The sequence below is a fragment of the Lynx canadensis genome, chromosome C1 (genome assembly GCF_007474595.2).
Source record: "Lynx canadensis isolate LIC74 chromosome C1, mLynCan4.pri.v2, whole genome shotgun sequence".
Lineage (NCBI taxonomy): Eukaryota > Metazoa > Chordata > Mammalia > Carnivora > Felidae > Lynx > Lynx canadensis.
In genome coordinates this window covers 99,374,108-99,389,473 of record NC_044310.1, presented here as the reverse complement: position 1 = coordinate 99,389,473, position 15,366 = coordinate 99,374,108, and the positions used below count along the sequence as shown (strand labels likewise).

The following is a 15,366-nucleotide window of genomic DNA, read 5'->3' as shown; positions in this document are numbered from 1 at the left end:
AAATTCCTCTGTTCATTGTTGGTATATGGAAGGCAATTGACCTTTGTATATTAACCTTATATCCTGCAGTATTGTTGTCATCATTTATTTGTTCTAGGGTTTTGTTTTGTTTTGTTTGTTTTTTTGTTAATTCCCTTAGATTTTTTTTATATAGACAATCGTGTCATCTGCAAAGACAGTTTTTTTCTCTTCCTTCCTAATTTGTATATCTTGTATTTCCTTTACTTGCCTTATTGCATTAGCAAGGACTTGATAATATTGAAGAGAAGTATGATATTGAAAAGAAGTTGTAAGAAGGAAGATCCTTGCATTGTACTTGATCTTAGTGGGGAAGCTTTGAGTCTCTCACCATTAGGTCTGATGTTAGCTATAGGATTTTTGTAGATATTCTTTATCAAGTTGGAAAAACTCCCCCGTATTCCTAGTTTACTGAGTTTTTATAATGAATGGTGTTTGGATTTTGTCAAATGCTTTTCCTCCTTCTATTGATACGATCATGTGATTTTTCTTTTTAGCCCATTGATGTGCTAGATTACATTAATTGGTTTTCAAGTATTGAATCAGCCTTGCATATCTGGGATAAGTCCCACATGGTCTTGGTGTATATAATTCTTTCTGTAAATCATTGAGTTTGATTTGCTAATATTTTGGAGAATTTTTGCATCTGTGTTCATAAGAGGTATTGACCTGTAGTTTTCTTAGAATGCCTGTGTCTAGTGAGTATTAGGGTAGTGCTGGCCTTATAGAATGAGTTAGGAAGTATTCCATCTGTCTATTTTCTGAAAGAGATTATAGAGAGTTGTTATACTTTTTCCCTTAAATGTTCAATACAATTTACCAGTGAATAAATTTACCATTTATTTTTATTTATCTAGGCCTGGTGCTTTCTGCTTTGGAAGGTTATTAATTATGGATTCAATTTCTTTAAGTATAGGTGTATTGAAATCATCTATTCCTTGTTTGAGTTTTCACAGATGGTGTCTTTCAAGGAACTGATCCATTTCATCTAGGTTATCAAATTTGTAGGCACAGAATTGTTCATAGGATTCCTTTATTATCCTTTTAATTTTCACAGACTCTGTAGTGATGTCTTTTCTTTCACTTTTGATATTAGTAATTGGTGTCCTTTCTCTTTTTTCTTAGTTAGTCTGGCTAGGGGCTTATTGATTTTATTGATCTATTCAAAGAACCAGCTTTTGATTTTGTCGATTTTTCTCTATTGATTTCCTGTTTTCAATATCATTGATTTCTCCTCTGATTCTTGTGATTTCTTCTGCTTACTTTGGACTTCATTTGATTTTCATTTTCTATTTTCCTAAGGAGGAAATTTACATTACTGATTTGAGATCTCTCTTCTTTTGGGGGCGTCTGGGTGGCTCAGTTGGTTGAGCATCCAACTTCGGTTCAGGTCATGATCTCACGGTTCGTGGGTTTGAACCCCACGTTGGGCTCTGTGCTGACTGCTTGCTCGGAGCCTGGAGCCTGGAGCTTTGAATTCTGTGTCTCCTCTCTCTGCCCCTCCCCTGCTCCCACTCTGTCTCACTCTGTCTCTCAAAAATAAATAAATGTGTAAAAAAAAAAATTAAGATCTTTCTTCTTTTCTAATACATGCATTCAATACTATAAAATTTCCCTTGAAGCACTGTTTTCCCTGAATATCACACATTTTGATAAGCTGTGCTTTCATCTTCATTTGATTCAAAATACTGTACTCTTAAATATCTCTTGAGATTTCTCCTGTGACCCAGGTATTCTCTAGAAGTGTGTTGTTTGATATCCACAGTTCGGGATTTTCCAATTATTTTTCTGTTATTGATTTCTAGCTTAATACCATTGTGGTCTGCTAGCAGACAGTATATGATTTCTAATCTTTTCAATTTGTTAAGGTGTGTTTTATGGCCCAGAATGTGGTCTGTTTTGGTGAATGTTCCATGTGAGCTTGAGAAGAATGTGTATTCTGCTGTCGTTGGATGAAGCGGTCAATAGTCGTCCATTATATTCAGTTGATTGATGGTGTTGAGTTCAGCTATGTCTTTACTGATTCTCGGCTTGTTAGGTCTATTTCTGACGGAGGTGTACTGAAGTCACCAGCTATGATAGCAAATTCATCTGTTTCTCCTTACAGTTCTGTTCAGTTTTTGCCTCATCTAGTATGTTGTTGTTATGTGCATCCATGTTAAGAATTGGTATGTCTTCGTGGAGAACTATGTAATATCCTTCATCAGCAGTGATAACTTTCTTTACTTTGAAATCTGCTCTGTCTGAAATTAATGTCGCGACTCCCGCTTTCCTTTGGTTAGTGTTCACATGGTGTGTTTTCCTCCATCCGTTTACTTTTAATCTACACGCATCTGTGTATCTAGAGTGGGTTTCTTGTAGATAAGATGTAGCTGGGTTGTTTTTAGATCTACCCTAATAATCCCTGTCTTTTGGTTGGCACATTTAGACCAGCGATCGACATTCGAAGTGATTACTGATATGGTTGGATTAGTATATACCACATGCATCACTGTTTTGCATTTGTTGTCCTTGCTCTTTGTTTTTGTTTTTGGCTTCTACGCTTTTTCTGCTTTTGGTGCAGTTCTATATAGTACTGTTCAGTTCTATATAATACTGTGAATACTTGTTCTTTTGTTTTAAATTACATAAGTGATATTTGCTTGTTGCAGAGGAATTCAAAAAGTATAGGAATGTCTAAAGGAAAAAAAAAATAATTAAAAAAAAAAAAAAAGGTGATCCCTGCCCAGGAGGAGTCTTCTGTTGTAGGCTTAGAGGGAAGATGGGAGGGGCCATGAGGTTAGGGGATGCCTGAGCCCCAGGTAGGGGACCTGGTTCTCTTTGAGGTCTCAGAAAGTGAGGGGCAGTGCTGGAGAAGGAACTATGGAGGGGGGGGTGCACAAAGGGAATAAGACTGAGGAAAATAAGGTAATTTTTACTTCTATGTTAGGGTCCATTCCCTAAGAACGGCATTATTTTCAGGGGTCAAAAGCCCTTTGTGGGGCAGGAAGGAAATTAAGGAGATAACGAAAACATGGGTGCAGCTGAGTATGTGTGACTCAAGTACAACCCAGCGTTTACTTATTTGTTTGTTTGGCAGTGCTGCTTATAACCTGCTTCTGGCTTGGACAAGTTGTTCTGACCCCGCTGCCCTGGCTCCTTAATGCCACTTAACACTGTTTGCTTTTCAGGGGGTGGTGTGTACTATCCAAGGACCAAGCACTTTGGGAAGGTCTGTGGGTTGGATGCGGGCTGGGGGCTGAGTAAGCTCAGCACTGCCTCACAATAGCCAGTATCTGACGGGCCTCCCGTCCACCCAGTCACTAGGGAAGAGTGAAACTTTCTTGACCCAAATCGATGTGGAGTGTTTGCAGAAGGAAGAAGCTGAAAGCCAGAGAGCTTGAACGTTAGGACATGTTTTCTCATTTGGACACCTGGTTGCCACTATGTGGAGACACCCGGGAGGAGCAGTTCCTGACCCTGCCATGCACTGGGCATTTTAGAAATGCGAATGCCCAGTTCCCTCAGGTGGGGTCCAGGCCCTGCTATTTTGTAAAGCTCCCCGGTGGCAGTACCGTAGAGCAAGGTTGAGAAGTAGCGTCTTCAAGGAAGAAGCTGGCTCCCGACCTGCCTCCAGCCTTCTTTGCAGCGGGAGGCGACGAGTGGCGGTGGCTGTTGGTTAACAGAACGCTGAAGTGCAAAGAGACCTAAATGTTATGACTATAGTTACATTGTTTTCGGAGTTCTGCGTTTCTAGAGAACTGCAAACATTTGATTTAAATGTCACCATATAGATATTTTAAGTTGTCATAAAAAGAGTACACATAGTCAAAATGTTATACACCACATTTTAACAGACTGAAAATAACTAATGAGCTGTCTTCTCAATGACTTTCGATATCGTAATCAATGCTGTCAAGCAGAATGGATCGGGTAAATTCACACACCACCATGATCTGTTGATTCGGTTCCCACCCTTCATTTTTTCAGTTCCCACTTTCTGGTGCTGAAGCCAAGATGAGGTTCTGGGCAAGATTTCGTTTGGGGGAAAAGGTTCTCCGTGAATTACGGTTCATAAGCCACGGTTGCCTTGCAGGGTCTGTTTTAAAGTCTGTCATCTTGTCGATTAGATCAGCTTGCTTTGAGGCACAAGCCCTGCCCCCCCTCCCCCTGCAAGCTGCGCCCCCGGACTGGGCTTAGAGCTGCGTCCTGCTAGTACTTGAGCTGTACCGGCTGTTCACCAGCTGGACCCCCATCAGATAGGTTTACGCTGGGGGCAGCTGCGATTCCTTTCTAGAGGGGGAGAGGGAAGGTTTCACGGAGTGGAAGTGCACTGCAGCTGTGGGTGGCCCAGAGATGCTGTCATTGTCAAGGGGCCATTGGAATGTCCTTGGGTGATCCCTGGCCAAACCCTGCGGATCCAGAGCTACAGAACGTTCCAGCCAGAAAGGGTTAGCTAGCGGCTCTTTACGGAGGAGTATTTGTGGGCTGGACTGTGTATCAGGGGCTTTGCACATGTTCTCTTACTGAGTCCTTTCAATAGCTCTGGGAGGCACACATTATTATGCCCTTCTTCCAGATGAGGACACTGAAGCTTGGGGAGGTTAAGTTACTTATCCAGAGTCACAGCTAGGAAGTGACAAAGTCAGCATTGGCACATGTGCTAGTCTACTCCCAAGCCTTCTTAGAAATCATTTTAGGGGCACCTGGGTGGCTCAGTCGGTTAAGTGTCCGACATCAGCTCAGGTCATGATCTCACGGTCTGGGGCGCCTAAGTGGCTCACATCAGGCTCTGTGCTGACAGCTCAGAGCCTGGAGCCTGCTTCATGGATTCTGTGTCTCTCTCTCTCTCTCTGCCCCTCCCTCATTCACACTCTGTCTGTTTGTCCGTCTCTCTCAAAAGTAAATAAACATTAAAAAAATAATATTGTGGTTGAAGAGATTCAGGTCTAGAAAGGAAAAGCAACTTGTCCAAGATGACACATCCCGCTCCAATTCCTGGCAGAGCTGTGGCTAGAACTCACCTGCCTCGCTGCTGTGCCCGGCTGCTGCTGCTTCAGGGAAGGAAGCCCAAAGGCATGTGCCCCCTCCCACCTGCTCAGTGGCTCAGGCAGGATCAGTGTTAGGCTGGCATGGAATGAGAAGTGAAACTCACCATATTTCCTCACCCCTGAGTCTAAAGGGGAGACCGTGTTAAGAAAAACATGGAGGAGGCAGAGGGGACCCCAGAGAAGCATATCCCAGGTGGAAGGCAGGGGGACTGGTGGGGAATCAGAGCCACCATACTAAGGGCAGGCTTGCTTCCTTGTTACGGGTCTGCACTGTCAGCCCCCCATCACCTGCCATTGGCAACGTGTGGGCATCTGGGCAGCAGGGATCCGCTTCAGCCCTGCACATTCACACTCAGGGGCACTCACTCGACTTAAAGCTGCTGCAGCCTGCAGGAGCTCAGCTCTGCCCCCATTCAAGGAGGGTAGAGGAGGTAAGTCACACTCCTCCACGTGGTGTCCCGGGAGTAGCCACATTTGAAAACATAGGCTGCAGCTCCAAAGAAAGGGCACCGGGACTCCTCCCTGCCTGCAGGCCTAGATTGCAAGATGGTTGCTTTTATTTGTTTTCATCTGACTGTGTGCCAGGGATTCAACTTTTCCTGCTCGTTTTATTAAAAACTTTATAAACAGTGTTAATAAATAGATATAAAACCGCCACACAGATGACAAACAGAGGGACTAAATGAAACTCCCAGGGGTCAGCCGTTGAATAAGTAACAGAACCACGACTTTGCGCGATCCGATTTCCATATATGCAAATTAGGGACAGAGCTTTACCACCGAGTGTTTTAATTAATATTTATAAATCACAGAGCGCCTCCGAAAGGGCCAGTAAGCTATTTATATTATCATGTCATACAAACAACAAAGCCTTTGGAGATTGCTGCCTGCGCTGCATCTTGGTCTGAGGAGTAAGCGAGCCTGTGTGTGTGTCCCCCACAGGTATAGTGCTGGCACAGCGGCATGTTGCCGTCCAGGAAGGACCCCTGTACCGCACGGAGGGCTCCCACATCACCATCTGGTGCAACGTGAGTGGCTACCAGGGGCCTTCTGAGCAGAATTTCCAGTGGTCCATTTACCTGCCGTCCGCCCCGGAGCGCGAGGTCCAGATCGTCAGCACCGTGGACTCTTCCTTCCCCTATGCCATCTATACCCAGCGCGTCCGTGGGGGGAAGATCTACGTGGAGAGGGTCCAGGGAAACTCGGCCTTGTTGCACATCACCGATCTCCAGGCCCGGGATGCTGGGGAGTACGAGTGCCACACGCCCAACACGGATGAGCGGTACTTTGGGAGTTACAGTGCCAAGATGAACCTAGTAGGTAAGGAGGTGATGTTTCCCGTGGCCGGTGTCCCACCCGAGCAGGTCCACTCGGGCCGCTGTAACAAAATACCGCAGACTGGGTGGCTTCAGCAAGAGGCATTTACTTCTCACGGTTCTGGAGGTTGCGAGTCCAAGATCCAAGTGCCGGCACAGTCGGTTCTGGGCGGGGGAGGCCCTCTTCTGAGTTGCCGACTTCTGACTTCTCATTGTCTGCTCCCGTGGCAGAAAGGGAATGAGAGAGCTCACTGAGGTCCCTTTCCAAGGGCACTAATCCCATTCATGAGGGTTCCACCTTCCTGACTTAATCACCCCCCTGCAGAGGCCTCACCTCCAGACACCACTGTGTGTGGGACCCACTGGGATTTACCATGTGGATTTGGGGGCGGGGGAGGAAATAAACGTGGAGTCCATAACACCGAGTCGCTTCTTTAATAGTGCAACTTTATTTCACTTGAAAAAAACCCCAAAAGACCAAAGTTCCCCACACATTTGAGTGGTTAACACCTAGCACGAGTGAACAAAGGTTGTGGGTTCGCTTGTGAATACATAGCAGGTTGAGGCTAAAACTTATGAAAACTGTAGTGCAGGTGTTAAGAATTCAGAGAAGGAAGGGGCACCTAAGTGGCTCAGTCGGTTAAGTGTCCCGACTTCAGCTCAGGTCACGGTCTCACAGTTCGTGAGTTTGAGCCCCGCATCAGGCTCTCTGCTGTCAGTGCAGAGCCTGCTTGGGATTTTCTGTCCCTCTCTCTCTGCCCCTCTCCTGCTCTCTCTCTGTCTCTCTCTCAAAAATAAACATTTAAAAAAAAAAAAAAGAATTCAGAGAAGGCTGACGGACCCTGTAGCTGGTGAAAGGGGATAGGGGATACAAGGCAAGGACATCTGTGGTTGCCTGAAGAAATGACGAGAAAGACGGAGCATAGGACATCAGCTGGAAGAGAAGTGAAAGGGCTTGCAGATGGCAGGCCCTTGGACGGGCTCAGTGACACCGGGGGCGCTGCTCAGTCAGGAAGCAGATACGGCTGTAGGTCCTTGCTTAGACGGGAGCTGGCGGTAGGGGAGGGGACACATTTAGGTGTGGACGGCACTGGGCCCCCATGCTTGCTGACATGAAGGGTCACCAGTATCGAGGCTGGTCTTCTTTCTCTGCCCGAGTCATGATCTCCAGGCATAGTTGTGATAATAAAAACTGGAAAGTTAAGACTTGGGGCAGAAGGACAGAACAGCCTTGGTATTGTTGACCATCCTCATGGGTGAACATTGCAGCCCCACACTGTCCACCCAGAAATCCCCCCGCCCTCCACGCCAAGCTCGCCGTTCCTGCCACGTCCTATCAGGAGGCCTGTGAGAGCCAGGCCCGAGGTGGGTGTGCTGAGGAAACACACACTGGTTGTCATTGGGGTGTCCCCATCAGGCCGAGAGGGGCCGTGTTTAGTCTCCAGAGTACGGTTCTGACCAAGTGGCCACGAGGCAGCGTCCTCGCTTGCCCAAACTATGGCTTCTTCCAGCCCAGACCACTTTGACACACGAGTCATATGAAAATCCAGCCTATCAGACAACCAAGGATGCTCTTGCTTTCCTCTACCAAAAAGATTTTCTGAAACCTAGCCTTCCTAGAGCAATGCATTGCTGACGTGAGTGAGTCAGGGGGAGGTGGGGGTGGGATGGCGAGCAGGGAGGAGGTGAGCCGGGCACACAGAAATGTAAACTTCTAGGAACTGTTTCCTTTGGAAGATCGGTCAGAAGCCAAGTGAAAGTATCCTGAAGCGGTACCAAAGCAAACCATCTGAGCTTAAAAAGAGAATTCGTTTCACGCGGTATTTTCAGGGAGTTCGTTTAGTATGTGAAACGAAATACATCCCGCCTGTTATCTAAAAGTTATTAAAATACCGAACAGGTAAGTGTCAAAAAACTGCAGTCCAAACCCAAAGAGAAAATCCCATCTGTTTCTGTGCCACCTGGGGTCACCTGCGGCCTCACGGTGATTGCCGAAGGCTGGGCGGGGTGGGCGGCTGGCCCCCGTGAGTGTGAGACTGATTCTGCGGCTTTGTGACCATGTGCTCGGGATGCTTCTGTGTTGCAGTGATCCCTGACACTCTGCAGACCACGGCCATACCGCAGACTCTGCACAAAGTGGAGCAGGACCCTCTGGAGCTGACCTGTGAGGTGGCCACGGAGACGTTCCAGCACAGCCACCTGTCTGTGGCCTGGCTCCGGCAGAGAGGGGGCGAGAAGCCCGTGGAGGTGATTTCCCTGAGCCGAGATTTCGTGCTTCACTCCAGCAGCGAATATGCGCAGAGGCAGAGTCTGGGGGAGGTACGGCTGGACAAGCTGGGGAGCACCACCTTCCGCCTCACCGTCTTCCACCTGCGGCCCTCCGACCAGGGCGAGTTCTACTGTGAGGCTGCCGAGTGGATCCAGGATCCGGATGGCTCGTGGTATGCCATGACCCGAAAGCGTTCCGAGGGAACCGTGGTCAACGTCCAGCCCACGGGTCAGTCTCTCTCGTGCCCATTCTCTGCCTGATGGTGTGGGTTGTCAGACGCTGGGAGGGTGTGCCAACTCCTTCTCTGGTGACCTCTGAAAGTCCTAGGAATGTATAGATACCTACGTACCATCTGACCGTCTAGTGAGTCTTGGAGAGGGCAGCCCGGACCGAGTCCGGCTTACAGACCTGGTTTCTTGGACCTACCTGGAATTTTATGTTTCCTTGAATTACAAATTCATTTTAAAAACTGGGAGATGTCACATAAACTGTTTGTGTCTGATGACTGGGTTCCCCCATTAGCCACACTGGTCTGCCCCCTTTGATGATGTTGCCTGTTTTGGGGACCAGTCCTGTTTCGTTTGTGAAAGACATTTGAGATTGTGAGCCTTCCACCAGAGGTATGAAATTATGATCTAGAGAAATTTTGGCTTAAGTTATTATTTCTTTATATTAATGATACGTCTTTGGTGGTGGTTTACCATTTCCGAAATGCTTAATCGCCTATTCCTTCAGAGTCCCTCAGAAGTTCTGCGAGGTCAGGCAGTGGTGGGACAGATGCCAGGGGCAGATTGCTGTGTGGGGGTTCCCGAGAGAGGTCATGGGAGGGGTTGGCAAGGCCAGCCTGGCAAGTGCCAGATTCTTCCATAAATCTGGTGAAAGAGGAGGTCAAGTGACATGTTTATAGCTGGGGCAAGAAGATGGCAACACCATGAGCCGATTCCTTTCCTGCCTGCTCGTATTATTCTCCCGCAGTCTCACACTGTGCTCCCCATGCCCCCGAGTCTAGCCGTGCTCCAGATCAGAGCCGACCACTGTCACTGGCTGCCTCTGCGGGGCTGGGGGAGGTCTCTCCATGAGCCTTCAGTCCCCCGGCTTTGGTTGCAGGGTGGTGATTGTGCCATCATCAGGCACAGCAAGTGGCCCGCGGACCTTCCTTGTGTTGCCGCTCACCTCTGGTGAGGGGCTGGCGTTGGAGATGTGTAGGTGCGGCAGGTGAGCTGTGGTGCCGGTGGGGTCTCCTCTTCGGGACCTGTCCTTAACGTCACACTCCCATTTGCTACATACAGTCAGTGGCCTTGGTCTTCTGCCACTCATTCATAGGTCCCTGTAGAGCAGTGCTTCCGACTTGCCCAACAGTCTGCTTTCCTGAACCAGGCTCCTGGGCTGGGATCTGGGAAGCTGGATTTCCAGTACACTGTCCAGGCGATTCCACCACCACTCGTGTCGTCAAGCACAGCTCCACGGGTGATAGGGCAGGAGTGATTCTCTGGACATCTGATGGGCTTTGATGAGAAGCGTTGGCTCCCGGAAAGGGAGTGTTTTATCTGCTCTGCAGGACCCAGAGCATTTAGCAGCTTCTGGATCTTCCAGTACTAAGACATCTGTGGAAGCCACTTGATTTCATATTTATCCTTTCCCTTCCTGGATGGTTTTAAGATCGGCTTCAAAAGTCTGGACCAAATTTTGAATCTTAATGCTTTTAAATTAGGTTGCATCAGTTAATCTTTATTTTAATCTTACCAATTTGGGATTAGGACTTTTTGCATTTGCCCAGCAAATGTATTCAGATGAAGCCAGCAAAGGGAAAACTAGATTGGAAAAAAAAAAAAAAAGTTGATGGTGTTACTCTGTGCCTCTGGGCTCTTCGGGTTCAATGGTTGCAGCCCCAGCTTTGTCCTTCTCTTAGTTCATTTCAGTAAACATGTAAGGTCTCTGCTGCATTCAAGGTGTGGCACCGAGGTTTCAAAGATGAACGCCTCTTGGAGGCTGCACTGAGGGAAGGTGTGGATGTGAAGGCCAGTGGCTAAGTAGAGTGTATTGAATGCTGCGATGCTATTGTGCGTCCAGCGCTCAGGGACACGGTGACTGGGGAGTGGTCTCGCAACATTAAGTTTTCCCTGGATGGGAGCATTAAGGCAAATCCAAGAAAGCCAACAAGTTTGGTGAGTTGAGCCAGATCTGAAGCCTGCAGAGGCGTCAGAGGGACAAGCATAAAGGCTCAAAATTGTGTGCTGTGTTTGGCAAGCAGAGAGGAGTCCAGCGTGGGGCGAGCTTGTGTCCTGGGAATGAGTGAGGAGAAGAGGAAGGAAAGGCGGCTAGAAGCCCCACATATTGTGATCTGGAGCTTGGCCTTGACTCCACCGACCAGGTGTTTGCAAGCTGTCCTTGGGATCTTAGGAAGCCCTTAGAGCTGGCTGAGAGGTTGCACGTGGAGGTGTGTATGTGTCCATGTGTCTGCGCGTGCCAGGAGGTGCTGGAGGAAGGCGTGTGAGGGCCACAGCGTTCCCTCGCCTGCTTGAACCAAATGCTGTCTATATTGGGCGACACAAGGTTTTGTAGGAACAAAGTCCCTTGCCTCTGCACCACCCCCGCCCCCCACCAAGGAATGCTTAAAAATCACTGCTGCAGACACTTAGAGGGGAGAAATAGAGATTTTAAAGGAAGGAATGACAGTTAGATCTGGGTTCTAGAAGCAAAAAGCCATGGAGGCCAGATGGAGGTTGATTAAGCAGGTTGGGTCTGATGTGGAGAGACCAGGTAAGAGAGAGCCGTAAGTAGCAGTGCCTGGAAGACACGAAGTGAGTGCTAGAGACAGAGTAGGGAGCATCACTGTGCAAGGCAATCCGTGGGATTGCCTGGGAACTCTGAGGCCAGGGCTCTGGGTGATTCCTTGAATGGGGATAGGGAGGGAGGGGGAAGGAGAGGTATCGAGAGTGTGCAATGTCCTGCTTAAAAGCCTCTGCTTCCCCATTGGTGGCAGCGCTGGTTGTCTTTTCTTCTGTTTCTGTCGATTTTAGTCAGGGAGTCTATCCTGCATGCAGACTCTTAGAGAGAGAGATGCTAGCAGGCGAAGCACCATCCATGCGTCATCTTAGAGGCTGAGAGCTTAGAGCTCTTAGAGCATCTTAGAGCTTAGAGGCTGAACCTGGGAGGCATGAGAGCCTCCCACTGTCTCACTGTGCGTGGGATGCTGTTAGTGGTGATGAGCCCTTCTTTGAGCACCGCCCCCCCCATTCCTGATCAGACACCCAGCTTTCTGAAGGGTGCTTGGATTCATTGTCCATTTCAGAGGTCATTAGCTTTCGGTGGAAGTGGGTAAAAATTTTCCCTCTCCATCTTTCTTGAGATTTTATCTGACAGGTGGTAACTCATGGAGAGACTTTGGTTTTCCCTTTGCCCTTGGAATTGTGTGAAGGGTTGTCTTACCTGTATCTGATTTCCAGTACCCATGTGGCAGTGGAGAACATATTCAGTGTATGTATTTTTTTGAGCGTTTATGAGGATTGGGGTCAGCACTGTGTAATTTTGTCTCACGTGTCAGTGGGGGTGAGTCCTACAACATCTGCAGAAAATGTTTGCAATCCTGCTGCTTACATGGGGTTCTGGGAGTATATAGATCAAGGGTAGGCCTGGGTAAGCGATGTCAGGGATGATAGACCTTGTTGACCTCTGCGTCATAGGCTGCAGACGGAGCCCCACGCGTCTTAACTGAGGTAACAAGCCCCTTAGACTGTCTGGGTCTAGCTGCCTTTGAGTTCTGTCTGCGACCCTCAGGAATTTCTCTGAAGACTCTGGGTTTTTCTCTGAAGACAAGGGGAAGTGCTGTGGTTGGCAGTGTAAAGAGGGCATGGGGGTGGGAATTTGCTGGTGCACTTGGGTTAGCCGGGGGCCCTCATTCACCCAGAAGGCATCCATCGTTTTGTTAATTCGTTTTCTTAGACAAAGAGTTCACCGTGCGGCTGGAAACGGAGAAGCGGCTGTACACGGTGGGTGAACCAGTGGAGTTCAGATGCATCCTGGAGGCTCAGAACGTTCCCGACCGTTACTTTGCCGTCTCCTGGGCCTTCAACAGCTCGCTCATTGCCAGCATGGGGCCCAATGCAGTGCCGGTCCTCAACAGTGAATTTGCCCATCGGGAAGCCAGGGGCCAGCTGAAAGTGGCCAAAGAGAGCGACAGTGTCTTTGTGCTGAAGATCTATCACCTCCGCCAGGATGACAGCGGGAAATACAACTGTCGTGTGACAGAGAGAGAGAAAACGGTCACCGGGGAATTCATCGACAAGGAGAGCAAGCGGCCCAAGAACATCCCCATCATCGTCCTCCCCATCAGTAAGTAGAGAAGATGTACTGTCTCCTTCTGCTCCCCGTGGTCTGGTCTGTAGCTGGCATCATTTAAGAGGAGTCAGGGGACCGATGAGCTGCGGGGGAGGGGGAGGGAGGGGAGGGCGGGGCTTTTGGAACTCAAGGGTTCAAGTCAGCTCTGGCAGGCAAAACCAGTTCACCTGTCTCCCTTCTCCACTCGCCTGCCCACACTTAGCAACCCCCAGTTAGGCAGAGCGCAGGGGTATGTCTGCAGGCTGGAGGGGGCATCCCAGATCTGAGCACTGGCTGCCCTCTGTCAACACCAGCACTGCCAGCTCAGCTTGGAGGAAAATCAGGAATCCAGGACGCCTGTTGGCTCCCATGTGGGAATTAAGTCCCAGATGGAGTGGGTAGAGGCCTACCTTGAAATCTCACTTATGAGGGTTGGTCTTTTGTGGGAGGATTTTAAATCTGAGAGCACATTATTAAAAAGGATTTGCTGTCTGGGTTTTGGGGGTATAAGGGTTGGCATTTCCCTAAATGTCTCTTCCCTATTGAAATTGTGTTTTCAAAAGTCAGTGGGTGGGACCTCTTACGTCTTCCTGGAGCATAGCCTTCCTTTTAAAGCTTAGCCAGTTTCCAAGGATGCTTGGTGGGCCCCCACCTCCATGTTAGCTGGGCTCGTCTGGGTCTGGGTGGGTGACGGTTGTGGCTGGGGACTCGGGCACGACCTGTGTTTGTTCCTGTTGTGTTTAATCATCCATAGTATAAGGATGTTTTCATTAACATCTCAATTCTCTCCTAGTTCTGTTTTTAGTAAAAAGAGAATTAAACTTTTAATGCCATGATTTTAAACGAGACAGGGAAGTTTTAAAACTAACCTTTAACCTTTTCTCAACTACTCAAACTGTTCTCTCCCCTAGCCTTGTGATGATTCCCTTTACATATTTATTTACACCTGTACGTTTTTGATGTAGTTCTCTTCAAGCGAGAAGGAAAGAGTAGACACAGGGTCTTGCCTACTTCTTTCTTTTCTCACCAACAGGGTTCCTTTCTTTCGTACTTCTGTTTTTGTTTTTTTTTTTTAAATCTCTCTCACACACCTAATTATCTTGACATTGTTTTGTTTCTTAGACTTTTTTTTTTTTCTTTGCAATGCCTAGCATGGTGCTTTGCATAGGGTCGGTGCTTGCTGAATATTTGTAGAGTTGAAATTGTTGAACTGAATGCCCATTCTCCTGACTGTTTTCCTGTCGGTTTGTGCTTGCCTTAACCACGGACTCTCTATTTTTAAATCTGCAACTAATTCCTCATTGTTAAGGATCCAGTGAAGGGCAGCTACGCTGTTTACTTCCTATATCTTTTGTGCTAAGAGATTTCCCCCGACCCCTTCCAAGAACTTGTTTGATGATCTGTGGCCTGCTATATTGCTTTTCCAGCAGATAACTGGGTAGTTAAAGTCCCTCAGCACCACCAGATCCTGCCCCAAGGCCACTTGGGTAAGTCTACCAAAGAACAACGGTCACGTCGGTAATGGTGATAATGCCTTGGATTTTAATGGCGCTTTTCCTCTCAAGAGCCCAGAGTGCTTCTGCATATATCACTTCCTTCCCCACTCCCACTCCTCAAATCCCCGTAGAGGCCAATGTTCTCTCCATCCCGTGAGCAAAGAAGCCAGAGCACCGTGCAGAGACGCGGCTGGGCCGGTTCCGTTCGTGGTTGAGTGTGCGTTGCATTAGAAATATTTGCTTCTAACTCCAGACCCACCGCTCTGCGCTTAAGCCTGTGCTACATCATCCGGCTCCTGATTTGAAATTTCATTTGGCGAACATGCAGTCAGAGTCTCATTAGTTCTGTCCTAGTTTTCGCTTCATCCAGAGAGTTTTAACTGGTCAGCTCGCCTTTTCTCAGGCCCGTCCCACGTCCTAAGGGGCAGCGCCCGCACTGCACCTGTGTTTGCCTCTGCCTGGGATGCCGCACGGTTTTTCTTCTCATAGGACCACCTGTAACCGTGCGATTCTTCCGGGCTTTTGCTGGAGCCACAGAGCACCAAACAGCAGCCCTCATCGTTCGTAAGCCAGGGCTCACGGAAGAGTCCACCGGGGGGGCAGTAGGGAATGGCAGTGACACCCTGCAAGTCATATTTCTGCTGGAGGCCAGCAGAGGGGTTTCCCGCCCCTGACACCGGAGTTGTCCTTTTGATGCCCCACATGGAATGATAATGCTGGGGAGGAGTCCTTAACCTACAGAGGAAGTATGATTACTGATGATGACAAGTAAATTACCTCCTCTGGTATTGTCGGTGCTGTGGCCCCAAGAAGTAGGAACTCTTAGTGTCTCCGTTTTGCACGTGAGAAAAGGAAGTGGGGGTAGGTTAAGGAAGAACCCCAAGATTCCAGAGTTAGGAAGCAGTAAACCTGGCTTCAAG

General features: G+C 48.3%; 1 protein-coding gene across 4 annotated transcripts in view; it reads left to right on the top strand.

Moving 5' to 3' along the window:
* The window catches only part of IGSF3 (immunoglobulin superfamily member 3), a 93,023-nt gene that overhangs the window by 47,709 nt on the left and 29,948 nt on the right, over window positions 1-15,366 (top strand). For 3 of the 4 annotated variants that reach the window (XM_030327053.1, XM_030327054.1, XM_030327055.1), the window contains exons 3-6: window positions 5,991-6,368; window positions 8,451-8,861; window positions 12,576-12,965; window positions 14,378-14,437. In XM_030327053.1, coding sequence (XP_030182913.1) covers window positions 5,991-6,368; window positions 8,451-8,861; window positions 12,576-12,965; window positions 14,378-14,437 — 1,239 coding nt within the window. The remainder of the gene's footprint in view (window positions 1-5,990; window positions 6,369-8,450; window positions 8,862-12,575; window positions 12,966-14,377; window positions 14,438-15,366) is intronic. The other variant, XM_030327056.1, reaches the window with a different exon arrangement.